Source organism: Lissotriton helveticus, chromosome 10, assembly GCF_964261635.1.
Source record: "Lissotriton helveticus chromosome 10, aLisHel1.1, whole genome shotgun sequence".
Taxonomy (NCBI): domain Eukaryota; kingdom Metazoa; phylum Chordata; class Amphibia; order Caudata; family Salamandridae; genus Lissotriton; species Lissotriton helveticus.
Window position 1 is genome coordinate 1026525826 of NC_136071.1, and position 24493 is coordinate 1026550318.

The 24493-nt window shown below is 46.9% G+C and overlaps 1 protein-coding gene across 3 annotated transcripts in view; it reads right to left on the bottom strand.

The window, feature by feature from the left end:
- The window catches only part of DYNC1I1 (dynein cytoplasmic 1 intermediate chain 1), a 2048030-nt gene that overhangs the window by 342256 nt on the left and 1681281 nt on the right, over positions 1 to 24493 (bottom strand). For all 3 annotated transcript variants that reach the window (XM_078663722.1, XM_078663723.1, XM_078663724.1), the window contains exon 12: positions 2262 to 2375. In XM_078663722.1, coding sequence (XP_078519848.1) covers positions 2262 to 2375 — 114 coding nt within the window. The remainder of the gene's footprint in view (positions 1 to 2261; positions 2376 to 24493) is intronic.

Sequence of the window (24493 nt, forward strand, 5' to 3'; positions counted from 1 at the left end):
CTCCATTGGTGAATGAGATAGCTAAAAAGGTGGTCCATGTTTGCAAATTAGGGTAGTTTTTAACTTCTAAAAACACGCAGTATAAGTACTCTGGAAGGTATGTAGAGCATCCTCCCCAGCCGGGGACATGCAGATGATCATGCCACACAAGGAGCTTGTTATTATATATCTTTATTCCTCAGCGTGTAATAGTTAACTTAACTTTCTACCTCATGAATTCTATCATCCATACCAATGCACTTGCGTCACTGTCCTATGGAGTCCGTCAGGAACCAAAAGGGTCCCATCATCTCTAACTCACAAGACACTACATCTCCCCCTTTGTTAAATAAAAAGTAACAATAATACATATGCACATTACAACTCTTCAAAAAGTCAATTTGATGCTCAAATCAATCGCCCAAATATGGTCATGTGAGGCTGCGGTGAATCCGGAGAAGTGTCCATGACTGGCATCGGTGTAGAGACATTGGTATAGTCATTGGGCTCTCTGGATTTTCAGGAGGACAAGTCTCCCTCCTGACATTGAGTTGGCAAAAGTCGAGGCAGGTGAATGAAATGTGAAGATTCTCAAATGATTGCCTTTCCAGGGCAGTGAGCAGTCACCATGTGTCCTTTACTAGTCCGAACTATCAGTATGTCAGTATCAATAGGAGTATCAGACTTGCATTTCCGTTTCTGTCTAACAATAACTTGGTATCCTCTATTGAACACAGTGCTCTGAGCACAGTAGAGCCCATTTGCATAAATCTTCCTTTGACATTGGCGAGATGAGTCAGTAGTGCAAATTTTATCAATAGATCTCCCATTGGTTCACTGTGGCAATTTGGTGCCTATGGCTCTCCCAAACATTAAGGTGGCAGGGATTTCACTGGTGAGAGAATGAAGAGTTGACCTGCATGCATGAAGACCGAAGAAGTAATTTGAGGTCAAGTTTCTCCAACAAAGCTCGCTGAACAGTCTTCTTGAGGGTGCTAATAAATCTCTCGACCACACCATTCGCCTGTGGCTTGAGAGGTATGCTTTCTGATGCTTCACGTTTAGATGAGTGAGAAAATCTTTAAATCCTCGACTATTGAAAGGTGGGCCATTGCCAGATTGAAAAATCGAAGAACACCCTATGTTAAAAAGATACTTTTGACTCTCAATGATTCTCATGAGTAGTTGACGACAGATGACAAGGGGAAAACAGGAATATTTATCACCAATTACTAGTAGATGATGTTCATTGTCATGTGCGTTTACCCAATTGTGGTCCATTGCAAGTCTGCCACAAAGGGTATTTTGGTCCCTTTCATGATATACTAATATTGGTTCTTAGCTTTCGCTCTGTTATTATGAAATGATTTGGGTTTCTGTATAAGCATTGATCCCTCCATCCACTTTTTTTCATTTGTATGGCATCTTACTCATTTAGTTTTCTCTCAGTATAGAAACTTGGTTTAAAAACATTAAGTTCTTTATTTCTTAACTGGTGTTGTTGTATCACACATTTATATTTCAAACTCCTTGATGCCTGATCCACGATACAAAGGATGGATCATCAACCAATCAACCAGCTCACATTTCACCAATCAATTGTTTGGGTGTGGTGAGACCTCAGCCGCTTTCCTGAATAGCTTAAAAACGGTCTCCTTTAAATCCTTTGTTGTATCCTAAAAGGTATCTATTTAAATCTAATATTTAAATATCTATATTGTATAATAACATTGTTTCACGAATCCAGTGGCAGTTAAATTCAACTATACATTGCTTTGTTACTTTTTTCAATGAGGAGCAATGATAATACTACCTACGATTAAGCGTGTCATACAATCCATAAAAACTTTCCTAGCGCCCTCTGCAACATTGAAATCCTTTTCAAGTTCTCACAGATTGACCACCATTTGTTGAAGAGAGACCATTTTTCTCTAACATTAAGTACATTCTAGAATGCACCCTAAATTGATCTCTACATCTGGAAGCATATCTCTCTTACATTTTTTGATTTATTCTGTCCTTTTTTGAAGAGATCCTCCAGTTTGTTCTCAGACTATTATATATGCCACAATTTACTTCTCAGAGCTACAATCGGCAATATCTGCAGTTCAGGAGAGGTTGGCACACAGTCTTAAAATATAACGATTGCTACATTTTTGGCAAAAAAATATACAGAATAGGCTCTTTTTCAAAGGGGATTCTGTTTATTTCACAAATCGTCCATGAGTTTCTAGACTAAACTTGTATGTCAGATTTTCTTATGGCAGCGATATCAGACATACCTGTGGTGTTGAAAGCATATCTAAGCTCCAAGAACACATTTTTCCATCGGTCGATACTGTAATGAGGTTATGGGCATTTTGTGTTCCAACGACATTTACACAATAAACTGGATGCTGAAAAAAAGAAGGGCAATGATCAGACAAAACTAAAACAGAGATTTGCAAAGTTACATGAAATTTTGTTTCATCACTTGAACACATTGATTCATAGCCTGCTTAAATTGATGTAGGAAGTTATTTTGTACACCTGTTAACGGCCTATTTGTAACGTTACATATACATCATACATTTACATTCAAAACCACCAGCATATTTTGAAAAGCAAGAGTTAGCTGTAAAAGTGACAGAGATTGAGAAAGTTAACAACTAGATTTGGGGCCAGATGTAGAAAGGCATTTTATGGTCACAAAGCCTGACATTCACAAAATCACAAGGTTTGCGACGACAAAATACGATTTTCAATTGTCTTAAACATCTTTCACAATCTGGACAAACCTTTCTGAATCACAAATGATGTTTTGAGACTTATTTTGTACTGCAATAAGAAGTGGAACTAAAATGGGCATTACCTCTGTAGCATCCTTCCCAGCCTACACAGAGAGTTTATTAGAACATTGGAATGTTGGGAGCTCCATTGAACACAATGGAGTGCTCCGGGCTTCTAATGGCTGGTGTAAGCCTGGAGCTCCAACATTCCAATGCTTCTTTAAGGCTTCAGGGAGAGGGACTTTAATAGCTGGTATAGCCCCGCTACGAAGGGCTATAAGGCCATAGAACATTCTGACACGAGAGGGCAGAATGTTCTAATAAAAAAGAACAAAGCCTTATGGGAGCATGAGGGGATTGGAATCCCCTCAGGGTCCTTGAAGCCTTTGTTCACAGCCAGAGCTGTGAACAAAGAAACATTGGAATGTTGGAGCTCCAGGCTTATACCAGCCATTAGAAGCTCGGAGCACTCCATTGTTTTCAATGGAGCTCCCAACATTCCAATGTTCTAATAGCCGGTATAGCCCTCTATGGGGGGCTATTAGGCTATAGTATAACACAACTTTATATCTCAGTGTGTACCTGCGAAATCAAAGTTCTACATATGAGCTATATTCACCACACCTGAACACTTACATCATAGTTCTATGGAGTCCATAAGGGACCAAAAGCGTATCGTCATCGCTAACTCACAAGACACCACATCTTCCCCTTTGTTAAATAATAAATACATTTTTACAGATGTGTATATATATATATATATATATACATATATATATATATATACACACACACACACACACATTACAACTCCTCTATAAGTTTTCTTGGAGCTCTGACTAAATGCCCAGATCTTGTCCTCTGAAACTAGGAAGAGAGAAGAGAAGCATCCGTGACTGGCACTGGTGATGTAGAGACAGACGCAGTCAAGGCGCTCTCTACAGTCTCAATCAAACCAGTCTCATCTGTGACATCAGGTACTAGTGAATGATGAGACAGATGTCTGAAGTGTGTAGAATCTTGCAGAATGGACTTTCCAGGACAGTAAATAGTCACCATGTGTCCTTTTCTAGTCACTACTTTGAAGGGTTCAGCATCAAAGGGAACATCAGATTTGCTTATTCTTTGTTGCACCAATTCTCGATCACCTTTATTGAAAGTAATGTTTGTCACATCGACGCGTGTCAGCATGTACTTTCATCTTTTGGTTACGGCACAAGTATGTCTGACGAAGTTCACCATCTGTTGTAGATCTTCTGTTGGTTCATTGCAGTAGTTTGGTTGACATGGCTCTCCCAAACATTAGGGTGGCAGGACTTATGCCTGCTGAGTGAGGAGTCGACTGGTATGCTCGAAGAGCAGCATGGAGAGCGGACTTCAACCCAAGCTTCTCCAATGTAGCATACTGGACAGTCTTTTTAAGTGTGCTCATAAAGTGTTCGACAACACCATTTGCTTGTGGCCAAAGAGATGTGCTATTCTTACGCTACACATTGAGTCTATGAATGATCAATTGTTGAATGGTGGGCCATTGTCAGACTTTACAATGGAAGAAACACCTTCTGTTATTCAGCACCAAGATACCCCTGGGTGAATGTGTGTTTTACAAATACACATTATCTTCTGTGCAATAATGTCTTTTAGCATCAACATGTCACTGTCTTTGCTCGTTGCAGCAATGATTAGTTCTAATAATACAGCTGCATGTTTATGAAGTTAATGCAGGCTTTGTCGCTTTGGAAGAGTTACCAGGGTACTGTACTGACACTTGTGAAAAGTAGTCAGCAGGGTTTTGATCTTTCCCTGGTCAGAGCACGATCCTGTAGTCATATTTCTGTAGTTGGAAACCTCCAAATGTTGAATTCTAGGCAGCATCTTGGCTTTTAGGTTGCCCAAGATCGTAAGCAATGCTTGATGATCTGTTACAAGAGTGGAAGGTTTTCCATATGGGAATAAATGGAAATGTTCACAAGCCCACACCAATGCTAAACTTTCTTTCTCTGGTTGTGAATAGGCACGTTCAGTTTGTGACAAACGTCTGCTTGCATATGCCACAATATGCCTTTGAGCATTTGGGTGTCACTGTGTTGGGCAAGGATCACGCCCAACGCAACTCGGCTTGCGTCAATATCAACCGCTGTATGGCACTTAGGATCAAAGTAGGCCATTTCAGTGGCGCTCTCAATTGCATGCTTGATTTTCTTAAAACTTTGTTCACATTTGTGTGACTAGTAAAGTGAAGCCTTTCTTTTGGTTAAGTTTCTTAAATGACCACTTACTGTGGTAAAATCACATATGTATCTGGAACAATAACTGATCATGCCAAAGAATGAACGTAACATCTTGCAGGAGGATTGGCGGCTGACAAAGCTTGTATTTTAGCTGGATCCAGTGTCATGCCCCATCAGAAAAGATCTAGCCAATGAATTGGAGTTGTTTTGTGGATCTCACATTCCTCAGCATTCAAACTTAAACCTGCATTAGCAGTAAATGACACTTATGTTCCTTTTTTGTAGCTGTGATATGTAATATGTCATCACTGTAAGCGAAGGCATTCATGACAGGTTGTATGACATGGCGAATGACATCTTGAAAAAGTTTGGCAGCTGACGACACATCAAAACTTGATTGCTTATATCTGAACAAATCAATATATGTAGAAACGGTAGTAACGTATCTATAATTTTCTACGAGTTCCAATTGATGATACCTTTTGTTTAGGTCACGGCTAGAGAAGACATTGGCAACATTTAGCTGTGTGTTCATGTTTGCAATGTGAGGATTGATGTTCTCTTTCAATTGCCTTGTTGACTTCATGCATATCAACACAGATGTGTACAGCTCCTTCCCTGTCCTTTTTGGGCATTACCACTATGGGCAAAATCCACGGAGTTGGACCAGTAGATTGCTCAATGATATCATGTTTTAGTAATGTATCAAGCTCTTTCGCAACAGTTTCTTGCAGATGAAATGCAATTTGTCTATGTCTTTGGGGAACAGGATGAACATCCCCATTGATATGCAGGTGCACTTTCATGGTGTTAAGTTTTCCCAAGCTATAAAACAATGACAGGAAGTCACTTACTATTTCACAGTGAGCATTCATGTTGTAGTTCACAGATACCAGTCCCATATCAGCAGAAGTATTGAAACGGAGTAAACAGGTAGTAGACATAGTAACTTGCAGTACATGAATGGGTGCTTGTCCTTTTGTCCTTTTGTGTTTCACGGTTGCTACGAATGAACCTTGACTCTCTAATGGCAGCGATGCAGCCCATGTATACACTTTAGTCTTCAATGGTATAAGACAGGGCAATGGAGACAGTTCACTGTATTTCTCCTCAGGCATGATGCTTATTGACGCACCACTGTTAATAATAAAAGGTATGAAGCAACTGTTTGCTTTAAGTGTAAATATAGGACAATGGTTGAATGACTTTTGTGATTTTACCTGCCGGCTTTCTTTGACTCAAATTCTTCTTAGCATGCGTCCAGTCCCACACGTGCACGCTTTTCTGAGGTAAACATCGACATTCGTCTTCCTCACTGTCACTAGACAATGAAACTGAAGAACTCTTGGATGAAGATTTAGATGACGATCAAGTTCATTTAGTGTCGATTTGCCTCAGCTAATGTTCCTGGTTGGCCTTGTGGGTGTGTGTTGAAAGTCACTTCCGGAACGTTTGGGCATCCATTTTGTTTTTTATGTCATGACGCATTTAGCTTTACCTTGCCTTACAAACCATTACAAAATAGTTTTCTTTCCCACAGCCTTTGCATACTAGTCCAGTGGTGGGACATTTACCTTCATATAGAAATGAAAATCACATCTAAAGCACAGTTTCGTTTTCGTTCAAGATATGACTTTGTTAGATCTGGATCTAGGACATCTTCCAATGATTAATACCTCTGGGTCAGCTAAAGTTGAGTATAAACGGGCATTCCCTGTTTAGAACATATCAGCTGAGACTAAGCATCCACCAAAAGCTATTTGCGCCAGTGGCGGGACAGGTTGAGAGGCGGCAGTAGCTATAGAGGTCATATGAGGGGAAAAAAAAAAAGATAGGACTTTGTATCCTCAAGCTTTGTTTTCCTGCTTACTTACCATGTTCATGACTGACTGCTTCTGGGCACCTCTGGCCTCCATGTCAGCAGCTTGTCGATCAGCACGTTTTTAAGCTCTGGCAGCCATGAGAACAAGCTCCAGATTAAGTAAGGGTTTCTCTCAGAATTCAACATTTGAATGAATCTGACAGACATCCATCGATAATTCAGAGACATATAGCTTCTTCATCATTGACTTAATTGAACTTAGTGTTTGATGAGCAGATCAAGTCTCTCAAAAAATATGTTGGTTGCTTCACCAGCTTTCTGTTCCTGACTGAAAATATATCTTTTGTTATCGACATTCAGTATTGGATTGAACTTGAGATTTAACGCATCTTTGATATCACGGTATGTGTTTGCATCAGTTTCTTTATTACCTTTTTACTCCGTCACCAGCAAGATTTTAAAGAATTTGACAATCTTTTTGTCATCTGTTTTTTTCCAGTGCATCGATGTAATCATCAAATGTTTCTCTTCAGGCAGTCAATCAGTCACCATATTTCAGCTTTTTAGCAGTATCACATGGAGGTGCTGGTTTTAGGAAGGTGGTGGCTGCATAACAGTTGTGGACCTTACTGATGTTGAGAGTGTTGCTCACCTGTACTTGCACCATTCATACCACCGGCACCGCGCTTGCTTCAGGGTTATTATGGCTAGTCAGAATAGAGCTTCTTTTCACATGGCCATCGGAGTTTTTCAACTCTTGAAGGACTTTTAAGTTGTGCGTAACCGCCACGCACTTTCAGTGGTGTCCGCTTCAGGGTTCAACAGGTTCATATTCAAACACCCCGGTATTCTACTTGGGTCATGGTACCCACACTGGTGGTATGATGACTCTCTTTAGTTAGCTTTTAGTAAGGGCCACAATAATTTGACATCCTGGTTTTTACTACCTTTAGCGCTTTTCTGTATTTGGCTTTCTCGCTGATAGCGCTTTTTTGCTCTTTTCTGTTGCTGCTTCTAGAACTTTTCTGTACCTAGTGGTTGCTGCCTTTAACGTTAACATTCTGTATGTCTTATGGCTCTGTGCAGTGAGGTGGCGCAGAACCTCTTTCGCGGCATTAAAAGCAAGTTTCTGGACAACAATGAGTAAACTTCTCAGTGAGGCTTTCGCTATCTTCAAATGCTTCAACATGGCTGGAGTGGCACTTTGACCCCACATACCAAACATCGATCTTCACTTCGACTGAGACACATGTGGCACGCATGACCAGTTTGCTGAACCATGGCACTGCCTATCTTTGTGTTACTTATCCTCTATCTCGTTGCCAGTTGTAGCGTCCTCCCCAGCCTGGATACTTATAAATCTATGTGCCACACACAGAGCTTAGTATTACTCATCTTTATTCCTCAGTGTGTAACTGCGAACCCAACACTCTAAACATGAACTCTACTCACTACACCCAAACACATACGTCTTAATTCTACGGAGTCCATCAGGAACCAAAAGGGTCCCGTCATTGCTAACTCACAAGACACTACAACCTCCGAATTACAATTCACGATGAGATATAGCAATCGTTTGTGACCACACGTGTGTTTACAAAAAGTTGAAAAGTTAAACAATGCAAAAGTAAATGGTTTTAAAGTACACTTTAAGCATGCTCCAAAACCATTTGTTTTTACATTGGTTATTTAGAAGTGCTGCAAAGAGGAATGTGGCTGGCAGGTTCCCAGCAACAAAACCATCCCCCACGGAAGTGAAACTGCCACGATCCAGCTAGCCCACTAAAACATGCTATAGCTAGTTTTAGTGTATTAGCTATAAAGATCAACAGCTTCGCATCTGACCCCCTCCCCGTCAGCAGAGGATTCCCCCAAGGGTCAGTACTCTCTCCACAGCTCTTCAACATCTACATGGAACCCCTCACCTCACTTCTAAGGAACTCCAACATCCCCTTCCACCTCTACGCGGATGACACACAACTATATTTGAAAACCACCTCGATAGCAGACATTCACAGACTAAACGCGACACTCATGGAGGTCCAACAGTGGCTCACAGCCAACCACCTCAAATTGAATGAAGAAAAAACGGAAGTTCTCCTAATTTCGAACAAAGATGAAAACCCACATATAGTGGAATGGCTCAAAGCCGTAAATGCTCTCAATGTCTCTCTGACACCAACAAACTCCGCAAAATCCCTAGGAATCACCCTCGACTCCAAACTGGACATGAACAAACACATCTCTAAAACCGCCAAAAGCGCGTTCCTGAACCTGAAACTTCTATACAAAATTAAACCCTTCCTCCCCCCCAAAGACCTGAAACAGGCCACCCAGGCACTTGTGCTTTCCAGAATAGACTATGGCATCGCAGTGCTGACAGGAACTGCCAAGGCGCACCTGGGACCTCTCACCTCCACCCTCAATGCAGCAGCAAGAATGGTCCAGGGAACAAAGAAATTTGACCACATCGCCCCAGCACTCAAAGAACTGAAATGGCTCCCGATTGACCAACGGGCCAACTTCCGCACAGCTTGCCTCACTCATAAAGCCCTGCATACAGGCAAACCGGAATACCTGGCTTCCAAACTCAAAAGGGCGGGTCAGTCCAGGAACCTCAGAAGCTCCAACACACTTTTACTCATCCCACTGAAATCACAGAAACGAAAAACCTCAAATAAATCCTTTGCGGGGAATGCCCCCAGGATCTGGAACTCCATCCCCCCCCCCATATCAGAATGACTGCCTCCTTCCCGCAATTCAAATCGCTACTCAAGGCCTTCTTTCTTGAACACTCTGGTGCCTAAGGAGAACCCCATGCGTGACGGTGGAAGTCCGCTTCCGATCTGAACCCAGAGCCGGTTGATTCACTCCAGATCTCAGTCCCTTATTACGCTCAAGTTACCGTCGCACAGACTCTATTTCCTGCTTGTTGTTTTTTTTTCTTGCCTCTGTTGCATATCTGTATTTGCTGTGAAGCGCTCCGATACCTCCGGGCCAGCTAGCGCTATACAAAACTTCAATAAATAAATAAATAAATAAAAAAACTAGTCTGGCCCTGCCTCTGCTAACAAGTACGCCATTGTTGTTTGAGGGCTAGGCGATTTACAGGGGAAAGTGTTTCATCCTGGGCACAGGAACCTAAAATTGAATATGTTACAATGCTCAGAAATCCACTCTTTTTAAATTTACTAAGAAAACCAAAAAAGGCTAATTGTCACACAGTGAAAAGTGATTTTTGCCACTGACTGCTCTCAGGGCAACTAATCCAGTAGCAATGAAAGCTGTGCCTGTGATAGCCTTTTAATGTTTCCCTCAACTAAGCCATTAAAGTTCTATATTATGACCTGTATAAATCTGAAACTGTTGGGGTAGAAAAAAAAAAAGGACTAGGGATCAGTAGGGAATCACTTGGATAGCCCGGACGGAATCTCGGGCTAAGTATATTGTGGACTTTTAAGATGAATAATGGATATTAGATATGAATATGGATCAATGAGGGATATCTGGGTCAGCCATTTTCCTAGAACAGTATCAATAGTCCTCTCTCTAGACTCAAGATCAACCTGTAGGGTGAAAACCCAAAAGAGGCAAAGGACAAATTCCAGGTTAGGGACTGCCCAGAAGGAGCAAAGCTGTGTTCAACTCTGCTTGGGAGGGATTAGGAGGCATAAGGAGGGACTCTGTCTTTGGAGAGACCTGCTTTTTAAGGATAACCTTTACTGGGATAATGTCATTCTGAATGTTTGAGCAAGGTCATTGTTGGACCTGGCTTTTTTTTTTACAGGGTCACCCCCAGTTTTTGCCTTCTGTTGCTGAACCCATTTGTGTTTGCATTAAGGTTGTTTTTTCCTGTTATTCCTTACTAATTGCAAACGTAATGCCATATCCATCGTGTTGGCAATTATATGACAAAGCAGAGACACTCCTTTCTAATTTGTAATTTATTCAGATTAAATATGAAAGAATTCTTCAATTAATTTTGGGCACATGAATATAACCCTATGCAACTGTAACACAATTTCACTGTGGTGGCTTATGCTCAATATAGTACAGTACATTATTGAGCCTGCTGCAGATGCATATGTTTGAATTCATCATTTTGGTGTTGAAAGTGCCACTAACGTTCTCTTTATGCTTAGTGCTAATACCAGGACAAATAGCCTTATACAATAACACTGCTACTGTATTAAGAAGTTGAGGTAATACAACTATATTTATTGATTACCACAAGGACACTGCCTGAGTGATAATCTACCCTGACACACATGATATTAATGACAAGGTAGCAAGTCAATGATGGCAGCACAATGCATCTTAACCAGATACATATTAAGGCATGTGCAATGTGGGCTCAGTGTCCGCATTTGTGCCGGGCCCTTGGTTAACCTTTCCAGGCAGGCCTATAGTGTTCTTTATTTTCAGCCAGCTCAGGCTATCTGGCCGTTCTGGCTCCTGCCTCAGAGGAAGAGAGAATTAAAGAAAAGACCTATTTGATTCTTGTTAGATTTCACAAGGGTACTAACTATTTAAAGTACATAGGCCTAGCCTAGCTGCAAAGGCCTTTGCCTTTATTCAGCATGAGACACGTATTGTGCAGTACAAATTGGCATGCTTTAGTCCCTCTGTGACTTCATCATCCTTTTGGAGCTTGTGCCAGGTGGTGCGATCACAGCCCATTGCCAACTACATCTGAATACCTGTCACTCGCTGCACAGGCAGCTCAGAAAACAAAAGCACCCATAAGCACTGTATGCTCGAATGGGTTTGAAAGACTAGCTACAGTGAAACAACATCCACTGTGGGTAGAAGGCTTGATCAGATCACTTGTCTTTCTGCTTTTCTTGCATCTACGCCACGTGTCAATGTTTGGTCCAGAGCTGTATTATATGCTTTCTCCATTTCTGCACCATCATTGTGGAGCCGCTCCTGGACCGGTGCGAGAACAGCCTACTACCACCCTACTTGGAGTCCTTGTTCTTCAAAGAAAAACAACTGGAGTGAAGCAAACAAAAACACCGTCTGTACGCACAGGCCCAAAAGGTGAGACCCCAGTCTACTGCACCACATGCAACAGGCTTGTTCAGGCTGCTAGTCTTTCTGTTTCTCTGGTGCTGACCAGCCGGAGAGAGACAGTTTGCTCCATGGTTGGGCCCAGATGTAGCCTGGCCAAGTAAAGCACTGTCAATGACCCTACCAAAGCTGCCGAGGCTGCGAATGCGCTGAAAATGGATAAAGTCTGACTTGTTCCGACGAAAGTGCCCCAAATTCTTAAGATATCCTCCGTTATAAATGTCAAAAAGTTTGGTGCTTCCTATTTTGAAATTATTAACTCTCCCACAAAGGACATCTCTGATTCCAGTTGGTATGGATTTAAATTTTAAGCGAACAGATAATCACACTCTATTACGCCTCCTCTTATTTTGGGTGAAGATATGGTCAACACCGGAGCTTTTATATTACAAAAAAGGTCTCCAGGAGGTTATGAACATTGGCCAAACTAAGGCAATCCCATGGCTCCAACATGTGGCAAAATGGTTGGAAAAGATAGGGTTACTTCCCTTTTGGGAGGAGCCTTTAGAGTTGACCACGGCATGTAGCAAGCTAGTAAAGTCATCCTTTTGGGCTTATATTAATGACAACCTGCTACATGACTAGTCTGGGTTCCTTAACATCAACATTTCTTTTATTTAAAGATATAGCCCAGTTTGAACCATTCCTAGATGTGGTACGACCCCAACTTGCGAAATCTGTTTTTGAAATTCAGATATGGGGTCTTACAAACAAATGCCAACAAGTCTAGATGGGGTAGTAATCGTGATGATGTTAACTATGAGAAGTGCATGTTATGCGCAAACAAGGTCAAGGAAAACGACTTACACATACTATTCTATTGCCCTCAATAAGACATCCCGAGGAGAAAATGGATCAAAACTTCCTGCAAAAATCATAATATTAGACACTGCAGAGAGGTTGAGCGTGTATTGAGGACAGATACCACTCAACTGGTGGTTTTCTGTGTAAGTAGATTTCTATTTAATGTGAACATTATAAGAGTTAAAAATGGTTTGAGATTGTAATAGCAAGTATGTACCTTCTTGGTAAACATCTCATACACCTTGTACGTGCACTTTAAAAGATTGTGATAACATTTCTTTTTTATGTCCACACCTGGTGGAGCTATCAAATAATTTGGAAATTGTTGTATATATTGTATGGATGGCGACAGATGGATTTTAATTGGTTTTATTCTGTCTAGTATTTCATGTTTTAATTTTTTTTATTATATTTATGTAGCTATTTAGCTTTCTTAAACTGTATAATCAGAATGGAACATGTAGCTGTGTTAATTGCCCCACCATGTGCTAAAATCAACTGTTAGACAAATGTATAATGGGAATGTTTTTAATATGTGTCTTTTATGGTCTAAAGACCGAAATAAAGTCTGAATCTGATCTGATACTTGGTTACAAAAAACAGTGATAACAGTCAGAATTGTTTTTGAAAAGTTCGCTTATTCAATAAACAGATTTGGAGGATCAGTAGTAGGGACATTTTCCGCTCGCAGGAAGTTACTACATGTGATGAGGATCTTCACTGTTGATTTCCTTTGGAGTGGCATTAATGTGCAAGTTGCTTTTGGTTAGTGGTTATTTCTTGGAGAGTAATTACAAGTTTGACGTTTTAGTGACTCAGTTCAAACCTGACAAAATTACCCCTTGCATTTATGTAGCGTATGACGCATTAGAACCTTTCTTGATTACCATAGCAATCTAAATGATGGTGTGAGTAGACTAATACCCCTTACATTTTAGAATTGTTTGAAATTGCATGGCTATGGTAGAAAGAAGTGAATAACACTAGTCTTTAAGTTTCCCTTATTTTCCAAATTTATAATGTTTTCACTGGTTACTTACTGGGCTTACTGGAAGCGGGGCGGCTTGGAGAGGCGAGTAGGTACATTGCCACTGAACCTCTACGAAACTAATATGTCCCTCTGAGAGGCCAACCTTCCCTCCACCCCGTGAAGCCTTAAGACCCGGAGCAGGAGTCTTTTTGCTTTTCTCTCGCCCACTTGGGTTTGAGATCTTTCCCTACGACAGATTTTTGTCAATAGGTTTAAGGAATCTAAGACTGGCAGGGCGTTAGTGTGCCCTGACCACCCATTTTCCTACGGTCCTCAAGAAAACTCGGTATTTTCCATAAAACGGGTTGAAACATGTAGACCTAGCACATAGTGATACACATGGTCATAACATACCTTATTGTATCCACACACTTTCTTTTAATATTGTCTAGTAGCTTGAGAATAAATTTGTATTTCACACAAGTTATACCAGGACAATTTTTAACACTTTTTTGTTTACTCCACACCCTGATGGCACTCGGCTATCAGGGTGGACCCCGATGATGAAGCATGTCACCAACCAGGTTGGTGAGTGAGGGGTTTTATAAATAAAAGAAGGACTCTCTTCTTATTCTTTTGTAGTCATCCCACTCAGATTGCTTTTTTGAGCAAATTCTGATGGTACTCCTCTAATGTTTGTTTGATACTTACTGGGCCAACCTTTCGCTTTCCGATTCTATTGCTTGTATCATGTTTCAACAAAAACATTAGACAGACGTCCCTTAAATATGTACCATGTTTCTCGTTTTTTAGGTCTCGACTATTCTATCCCGCAGGGATAGATAGGCGAGAATTATAGTAAGCACTTAAAAAAACTCTACCAAAGATGCGGATCACGCACAGTTCATGTGAGCTATGCGCGTGCACAAACCAGCCACGTCACACCACCATTTGTCTGTGCCTCGCATCAGACTTCAAAGGATCCGCTCCCCAGCCCCCCGCATCAGACTTCAAAGGAATGCGCTCCCGCTCCGCTCCCCCGCCCCCGCCATAGCAATGACAAGAGCTTGTTGTTGTTTGTTCGCCCACATGGATCACCATGATTACTTGTGGCATACAAACTTCTCCCATTATAAGCTCTGCATGCAAGTGTTCGTGTTTCCTTTCCCTTAATCAACGCAGCGCCTCTTCACGGCCGCCCGCTTCATCTTTCACACCAGACCACTTACATTTGTTTTCGTATTTCCTGATTAGTGTCCACATAGGTACATGCGACAGTGCGCTAGTCCTTCAATCTTAAACTTGGTATTCCCTGCATTACAACCGAAATAAACACAGAGACAACAGAGGAATTTCTATTTGCGAGAGCTGACTCTGCTCTGATGCTCCACGACGTGCTGCCACTCTGCACCACACATTAACTGTGGCCACTGCACAGTGTTGGCAACAAAAAGCAGAACCACTCCTCCTATAAACGTAGCACGTTTGTGCTGCTTCTTCAACCATGGCCTGGGCTTTAATCAACATGCAAGCATTCCCATAATGTACGAAGTCACCTTTATTTAGTTTCAGCTACAGACCCTCCCCTCCCAACCCCCCAGTAACCGATTTGCTTTCGGCGTGAGGCGATGTTTTGGGTTTTGTTTTAGTCTAGCTTCCCCGCATTTGTTAGCCCGCATTATTCTTCACGCCACACACTGCTGCATGCCTCACACTGCTGCACGCCTCACACTGCTGCACGCCTCACACTGCTGCACGCCTCACACTGCTGCACGCCTCACACTGCTGCACGCCTCACACTGCTGCACGCTGCATGCCACACACTGCTGCACGCCACACACTGCTGCACGCCACACACTGCTGCATGCCACACACTGCTGCACGCCTCACACTGCTGCACGCCTCGCCTTACACTGCTGCACGCTTCACACTGCTGCACGCCTCGCCTCACACTGCTGCACGCCACACACTGCTGCACGCCACACACTGCTGCACGCCACACACTGCTGCACGCCACATACTGCTGCATGCCACACACTGCTGCACGCTGCACCCCACACACTGATGCACTCCACACACTGATGCACTCCACACACTGCTGCACGCCTCACACTGCTGCACGCCTCACACTGCTGCACGCCTCACACTGCTGCACGCCTCACACTGCTGCACGCCTCACACTGCTGCACGCCTCACTGCTGCACGCCACACACTGCTGCACGCCTCACACTGCTGCACGCCTCACACTGCTGCACGCCTCACACTGCTGCACGCCTCACACTGCTGCACCCCAAAGACTGCTGCAAGCCTCACACTGCTGCACGCCTCAAACTGCTGCACGCCTCACACTGCTGCACGCCTCACACTGCTGCACGCCACACACTGCTGCACGCCACACACTGCTGCACGCCACACACTGCTGCACGCCACACACTGCTGTACGCAGCACGCCACACACTGCTGGACGCCACACACTGCTGCACGCCACACACTGCTGCACGCCTCACTGCTGCACGCCTCACTACTGCACGCCTCACTGCTGCACGCCTCACTGCTGCACGCCTCACTGCTGCACGCCTCACTGCTGCACGCCTCACTGCTGCACGCCTCACTGCTACACGCCACACACTGCTGCACGACTCACACTGCTGCACGCCTCACACTGCTGCACCACAAACACTGCTGCACGCCTCACAATGCTGCACGCCTCACAATGCTGCACGCCTCACACTGCTGCACGCCTCACACTGCTGCACGCCTCACACTGCTGCACGCCTCACACTGCTGCACGCCTCACACTGCTGCACGCCTCACACTGCTGCACGCCCCACACTGCTGCACGCCACACACTGCTGCACGCCTCACACTGCTGCACGCCAAAAAATGCTGCACGCCTAAAAATGCTGCATGCTGCACGCCCACTGCTGCACGCCTCACACTGCGGCACGCCTCACACTGCTGCACGCCACACACTGCTGCACGCCACACACTGCTGCACGCCACACACTGCTGCACACCACACACTGCTGCATGCCTCACACTGCTGCACGCCTCACACTGCTGCACGCCTCACACTGCTGCACGCCACACACTGCTGCACGCCACACACTGCTGCACGCCACACACTGCTGCACGCCACACACTGCTGCACGCCACACACTGCTGCATGCCTCACACTGCTGCACGCCACACACTGCTGCATGCCTCACACTGCTGCACGCCTCACGCTGCTGCACACCACGCGCTGCTGCACGCCACACGCTGCTGCACGCCACACGCTGATGCACACCACACGCTGCTGCACGCCACGCGCAGCTGCACGCCACGCGCTGCTGCACGCCACACGCTGCTGCACGCCTCACACTGCCGCACGCCTCACACTGCCGCACGCCTCACACTGCCGCACGCCTCACACTGCCGCACGCCTCACACTGCCGCACGCCTCAAACTGCCGCACGCCTCACACTGCCGCACGCCTCACACTGCCGCACGCCACACACTGCCGCACGCCACACACTGCCGCACGCCTCACACTGCCGCACGCCTCACACTGCTGCACGCTACACCCCACACACTGCTGCACGCCACACACTGCTGCACGCCACACACTGCTGCACGCCACATACTGCTGCATGCCACACACTGCTGCACGCTGCACCCCACACACTGATGCACTCCACACACTGCTGCACGCCTCACACTGCTGCACGCCTCACACTGCTGCACGCCTCACACTGCTGCACGCCTCACACTGCTGCACGCCTCACACTGCTGCACGCCTCACACTGCTACACGCCACACACTGCTGCACGCCTCACACTGCTGCACGCCTCACACTGCTGCACGCCTCACACTGCTGCACGCCTCACACTGCTGCACGCCTCACACTGCTGCACCCCAAACACTGCTGCAAGCCTCACACTGCTGCACGCCTCACACTGCTGCACGCCTCACACTGCTGCACGCCTCACACTGCTGCACGCCTCACACTGCTGCACGCCTCACACTGCTGCACGCCACACACTGCTGCACGCCACACACTGCTGCACGCCACACACTGCTGCACGCCACACACTGCTGCAAGCCACACACTGCTGTACGCAGCACGCCACACACTGCTGGACGCCACACACTGCTGCACGCCACACACTGCTGCACGCCACACACTGGTGCACGCCTCACTGCTGCACGCCTCACTGCTGCACGCCTCACTGCTGCACGCCTCACTGCTGCACGCCTCACTGCTACACGCCACACACTGCTGCACGCCTCACACTGCTGCACGCCTCACACTGCTGCACGCCTCACAATGCTGCACGCCTCACAATGCTGCACGCCTCACACTGCTGCACGCCTCACACTGCTGCACGCCTCACACTGCTGCACGCCTCACACTGCTGCACGCCTCACACTGCTGCACCACAAACACTGCTGCACGCCTCACACTGCTGCACGCCTCACACTGCTGCACGCCCCACACTGCTGCACGCCACACACTGCTGCACGCCACACACTGCTGCACGCCTCACACTGCTGCACGCCAAAAAATGCTGCACGCCTAAAAATGCTGCATGCCCACTGCTGCACGCCTCACACTGCGGCACGCCTCACACTGCTGCACGCCACACACTGCTGCACGCCACACACTGCTGCACGCCACACACTGCTGCACGCCACACACTGCTGCACGCCACACACTGCTGCACGCCACACACTGCTGCACGCCACACACTGCTGCACGCCACACACTGCTGCACGCCTCACACTGCTGCACGCCTCACACTGCTGCACGCCTCACACTGCTGCACGCCACACACTGCTGCACGCCACACACTGCTGCACGCCACACACTGCTGCACGCCACACACTGCTGCATGCCACACACTGCTGCACGCCACACACTGCTGCATGCCTCACACTGCTGCACGCCACACACTGCTGCATGCCTCACACTGCTACACGCCTCACACTGCTGCACGCCTCACACTGCTGCACGCCTCACACTGCTGCACGCCTCACACTGCTGCACGCCACACACTGCTGCACGCCTCACACTGCTGCACGCCTCACACTGCTGCACGCCTCGCCTCACACTGCTGCACGCTTCACACTGCTGCAAGCCACACACTGCTGCACGCCACACACTGCTGCATGCCACACACTGCTGCACGCCACACACTGCTGCACGCCTAAAACTGCTGCACACCTAAAACTGCTGCACGCCTAAAACTGCTGCACGGCTAAAACTGCTGCATGCCTAAAAATGATGCACGCTGCACGCCACACACTGCTGCACGCCTCACACTGCGGCACGCCTCACCCTGCTGCACGCCTCACACTGCTGCACGCCACACACTGCTGCACGCCACACACTGCTGCACGCCACACACTGCTGCACGCCTCACACTGCTGCACGCCTCACACTGCTGCACGCCTCACACTGCTGCACGCCACACACTGCTGCACGCCACACACTGCTGCACGCCACACACTGCTGCACGCCACACACTGCTGCACGCCTCACACTGGTAATGGATTGTCCCTCGAGTTGGTTTACAGGTAAATGGACAGTCCACAGGTGGCCCAGGGAGGGGGGGAGGAGAGGGAATTGGCAGCGGCTCCATGTCGCATCTAATTTAGGACGCAGAGCAGATGTACTCGCTAGGCCTCAACCGCCACAAACCTGCCGCCGCACTCACCTGATCTTCGGGGCTGCGTAGTGTTGTGCTCAGGTGTCTATTCCTCCTCACCGGCGCATCTCTCTTCCCTTTTCCTGTCCAGTGTAGAGCGGGCAGGAGGGGGATCAGACTGAGCTCTGCAGCTTCAGCCACAAGCTCGACCCTGGACCCTGTCACCACGGGGCCTCTGAGGCGGGTGGGCTCTCCAGCTGGCTCCCCTGTCTCCACGGCATCAGTTTAGAGGATTGCAAGGATGCCTATTCAGGATTTCAGTTCACAGGGATGTTTGAATATCTTTAAGCTCAATTGGGTCTGTTTCTCCATCATGCATAGGGTGGCTGGTTTTGGGTACGAGTCTGGGTCCATTATACATACTCAATCTCCAACCCAAAAACACCAGTACTTTGGGAAAGGTCAGTGGACGCTCACCAACAGGGACAGTGGGATTGTGCCCTACCACCTGTGAGCAGCCACAACCTGCCAATGGTTTGCTCACAATCTAACATTAAACCAGTCTACATTGGTAGTGTGCTTAAAAATACAATTATGCTTTCATGGTTGTGCTCCCTCGTGAAGTGATCCAACTGCTGCAGGCTGTAACCAGAGGCTATCCTCCAAGCCCCTAGACTTTCCCTGCATCTGGTTTCACCTATCTGCATAGCTGGCACCCATTTCGTCGTACTCAGGGGGTTTTTGGTAGTGATTTGGCATCCATTTTGGCCTCCTCCTCATGGAAACTGATGGTAGGCGCCCCCCACCCTAAGCAACAGGTACTGCCATACATGGAAACAGAAATGGGCTTGCTGAGTGCTGCTGAGCACGGAAATGAAAATACGGGGGACTGCTGGGGCCCTCTTTGAGTGTGTTCCTCCCTGATATCACACTCATAGCCTGCTTTCTTTACATCCTTTTCTTCGCATTGCTGATGGTGAATATCTCCTATATGGCCTTGTATGAAACGGCCTACCTGAACTAACCGGCTGCAACAATCTACAAAAAGCCTGTTGCCTCTTGGGAACTCCTCTCCACAATTCGGCCTATTTGTTACCCATCTCTCCCAGAGTGGGCCCTATATCTCCTATATGGCCTTGTATGAAACGGCCTACCTGAACAAACCAGCTGCAACAATCTACGAAAAGCCTGCTGCTCCTTGGGAACTCTTCACCTACAACTCGGCCAAATTGCTATCCAGGTCTCCTGCCTCAGGGAAAATTCATACACCCTGGTTCACCCCCCTAAACTCTCAAAGACCGCTACAAAAGCCTTCAAACACCTCACCCTGAAAAACCATCCCGAGTCACTTATCTCTGACCTGCGTTTCTGTGTGGACAACAGCCCAGGCATCAACGACCTCGTCTTCTACTCCAGAAGAATCCCCTCATGGCGCAATACCTTGTTGCACCTACTCAATGTACGCTCAACTAAGAATATTCCTTACGGCACTAAGCTCTCTATAGCGCCCTCAGCCACCCTGCGAGCTGACCTCACCATCGCCCTCTACAAAAGCGATATTGTATTGATCCAAGCATCAACTAAAAACCTTAATAAATTTGCAGATCTCTTTACCACCCTCCGAAACCTTGTGCATGACAACGGAATGCGACCATCACCCGTCCCGATGAGCCTCCGACCCTCCTGCCCAACCAGACTAACCTACCACAATCCACCGCTCTAAGAGGCTCCAACACAGTTCCTCCTAACCCCCCCAGCTCACCTACCGACCTTGACACGGGGAAGGCGTCCAACACCCGCCCTGACGATCCTCTGACCCTCCTGCCCATCCTGACTAACTGCCCACAAGCCACCCCGCTAAGTGCCCCCAGCACAGTTCCTCCAAACCCCCCCAGCACTCCTACCGGCCCTGCTTACACTACCACACCGAGACCTCGGATCTCCTCCCCTCTATCTTCCCACACGATCTCCACTGTTTCTAACACAACACACCCTAATCCCCTCAGTCCTCCCACCAGCCTCCTCAACACAATCGACCAGAGACCCTTGATCTCCTCCCCTCACACTCCCCATTCGGACTCCACGGTTTCCAACACACCACACCTTAACCCCCTCAGCCCTCCTACCAGCTCCCCAACGCAATCGACACGAGGCCCTTGGTCTCCTCCCCTCATGCTCCCCACTCGGACCTTAAGACCAGTTCGCCTCCTACGGCCCTTGTTGATGCTGATATAACTAGCCCACCTAACAATCAATCCACCCCCTCTATGACCCCTAACACAGTCAATCCCAGCACCTCTACCGCACCCCCCTTACATCGATATCGATACTCTACACTCCAGAGCCACCAAAATAATTCAGAGCATCCACTTCTCCATTCTGGATCTAACTAACCTCCTTCACCTCGCCAAACTCTCCTTCGTTAGCCTCAAAACCCAGCTGAATTCCACTTCCACTCCTATCCCAGAGCACCCCAAACACCCTCTACTGATATCCTTGAGGCGTTTGCGTCCTCGTAAGCACCTAAGCTACCTATCAGAGGAGGAAACCCTTGCCTACGCCCTCTTCTACAACCCTTCCCCCTTCACAACAAACCCACTAGACCTCACTGTTAAGAAAATCCTTGACATTCTCCAGGACCATAAAGCAGCCCCAATCACTCTCTGTCTTTCAGGCGTGAGCGCTGAACATCCCATCCGCACGATCGATATCAACCCCTGCAGATTAGCTCCCCTCCGTAACAGAAGGATGATCAGAAGCAATCTAGCGCCTGTACACCAGTCTGCCCCGACTCCCGACACCACCTCCCCCTCCCTGACTGGTCTCTTAATTAACTGCCGATCAGCAGTAACACATGCCGCCGATGTCGATGCTCTCATTCTGAACAATAACTCTGACTTAGCTATCCTAACAGAATCATGGCTTAATGATTCCTCATCCCCATGCCTTGACATCCTAGTCCCCCCAACTACAACATTGCTAGGCTAGACAGACAGCACAACAAGAAAGGTGGTGGCATCGCCTGCATCCATCGCTCTAACCTCCTTGTCACAGAGATTCTGGCGGATACTACAGATTCTTGCGAATACCTAGCCCTTTCAATCTGCTGTAAAACCACCCAACTGTGCAACCTGCACATCTTTTACCACCCCCCAGGCATGAACGATCCCTTCACCGACCATCTCATGGAAATTCTCACAGCAAAGAGTTCCTCCAACACCAAAGACATTTTCCTCGGAGATTTCAACCTGCACTGGAACGATCTCAAAGATCCTCATGTCAACGCCATTAAAGATCTCCTGACCGACGAAGCCCTGACCCAAGCTTGTTCACTCCCAACTCATTCAAAAGGGGCCACACTTGACTGGATCATCCCTAAGGAGGCAACCGTCAAGCTTATCTCTATAGACCCCTGTGACAGGTCTGACCGCCGCGCCATCGCCTTCCTTCTACCTGGCACCCACAAGCCAAGGACACCACAACCGGTGCTTCCTAAACGTTGGGTCAGAGACACCAAGAATCTGGACCGCAATTAACTTGAGGTCCGCTGAAAATCTGACCCCCCCCCCACCACACATCACATCGGTCAGTGACCTCAATGATCACTACTCTGCAACTATGTTGAACATTCTGGATGACCTAGCCCCCCTTAAACTAAAAAGAACTCAAGTCAAAGATAGAAACCCATGGTTCACTGGTTCCCTCAACAATGAGAGATCCCTCCGACAAGCTGAAAGAATCTGGAGACAGCACCCCTCGGCAGCTCACCTAAAACTTCTCTGCCATGCCAGAAATACATTCAACAAAAATATCCTCAATTAAAAAAAAGAGTTCTTCAGAGCGGAACAAGGAAATGCCCAGAACAGACCACGCAAACTCTTTGAGCTGGTCAAACACCAATCGAACAAACTGGCCAAAACATCTAAAGAAAATCCCAAGTTTCTCATCTCATCTGAGGAATTTTCTTCTTTTTTCACAAACAAAATCAAAACCTTAGGTAACGAACTTAGCTCTGCCTCACTCTCTCTAGAATCCCCAACTTTCGGTCCCCCCCCCCTGCCTTTACATTCCTCACCTAAGAATTAAGCACACTGGACCGATTTCTCATTCTACAACGAAGACTATCGCCAAAATCCTTTCCACCTGAAACCCTAACAACCATTTCAACGACCCGCTCCTCTCAAACTGTCTTGCGACCGCCGCACAATCCATTATTCCTAGCTGAACTGCGATACACAACGCCTCCCTACGGCAGGGATCAATCCCTGACTCGCTGAAAGCGGGCCAGTCTTGCCCATTCTGAGAAAGCCTTCGCTGGATCCAGCCTCCCCAGATAACTTCAGACCGATTTCCAACATTCCTCTCTTGGCTAAAGTGCTGGAGAAGTGTGTGCAACTGCAGCTAAGTCGCCACATCAACAACTTCCATCTACTTGATGACTGCCAATCTGGTTTCTGACCTGGACATAGCACTGAAACCACCATGCTCCACATAGTCGATGATGCCCTTCAAGCCATTGACCAAGACAAAACCTGTCTCCTAATCCTCCTAAATCTATCCTCGGCCTTCGACACAGTCAACCACGGGATGCTACTTGAACGCCTCAAATTTAGGATGGGATTAGAAGGCCCTGTCCTTGACTGGTTCTGTTCCTTCCTCCAAAACCGATCTCAGAGATTCCTAATCAATGGTAACCTGTCCGCTCCCTCCTTGGTCACAGTGGGAGTCCCTCAAGGATCAATGTTGTCCCCCACACTTTTCAACCTCTATCTAGAACCCCTTGCCGAAGTCCTTCACACTAACAAATATCTCCTATCATATGTACGCCGACGACACTCCGATTTACATAAAAATCTCATCTCTCAAGGAGATTCTCTCCCTGAATGAGGCCCTGAAGCCGACCATCCAATGGCTCTCCTCCAACCAACTCAAACTCAATGCAAAGAAAACGGAGTTCCTCCTAATTTCCCCGCCTGAAAGCAACCCGGAGATCCAATCATGGATTAAAGCCATCACAGCCCTAAACTGTTCCCCGACCATTGTGGACTCGGCCAAATCTCTGGGAATTACCTTGGATTACAACCTTAACATGAGAGACCACATCAACCCTGAGCTTCCTATGGAAACTGGAACCCTTTCTGGACGCTCCCGACCTAAAACTGGCAGTCCAAGCACTAGTTATTTCTAGGCTGGAATATGGCTGTTCCACCCTCTCC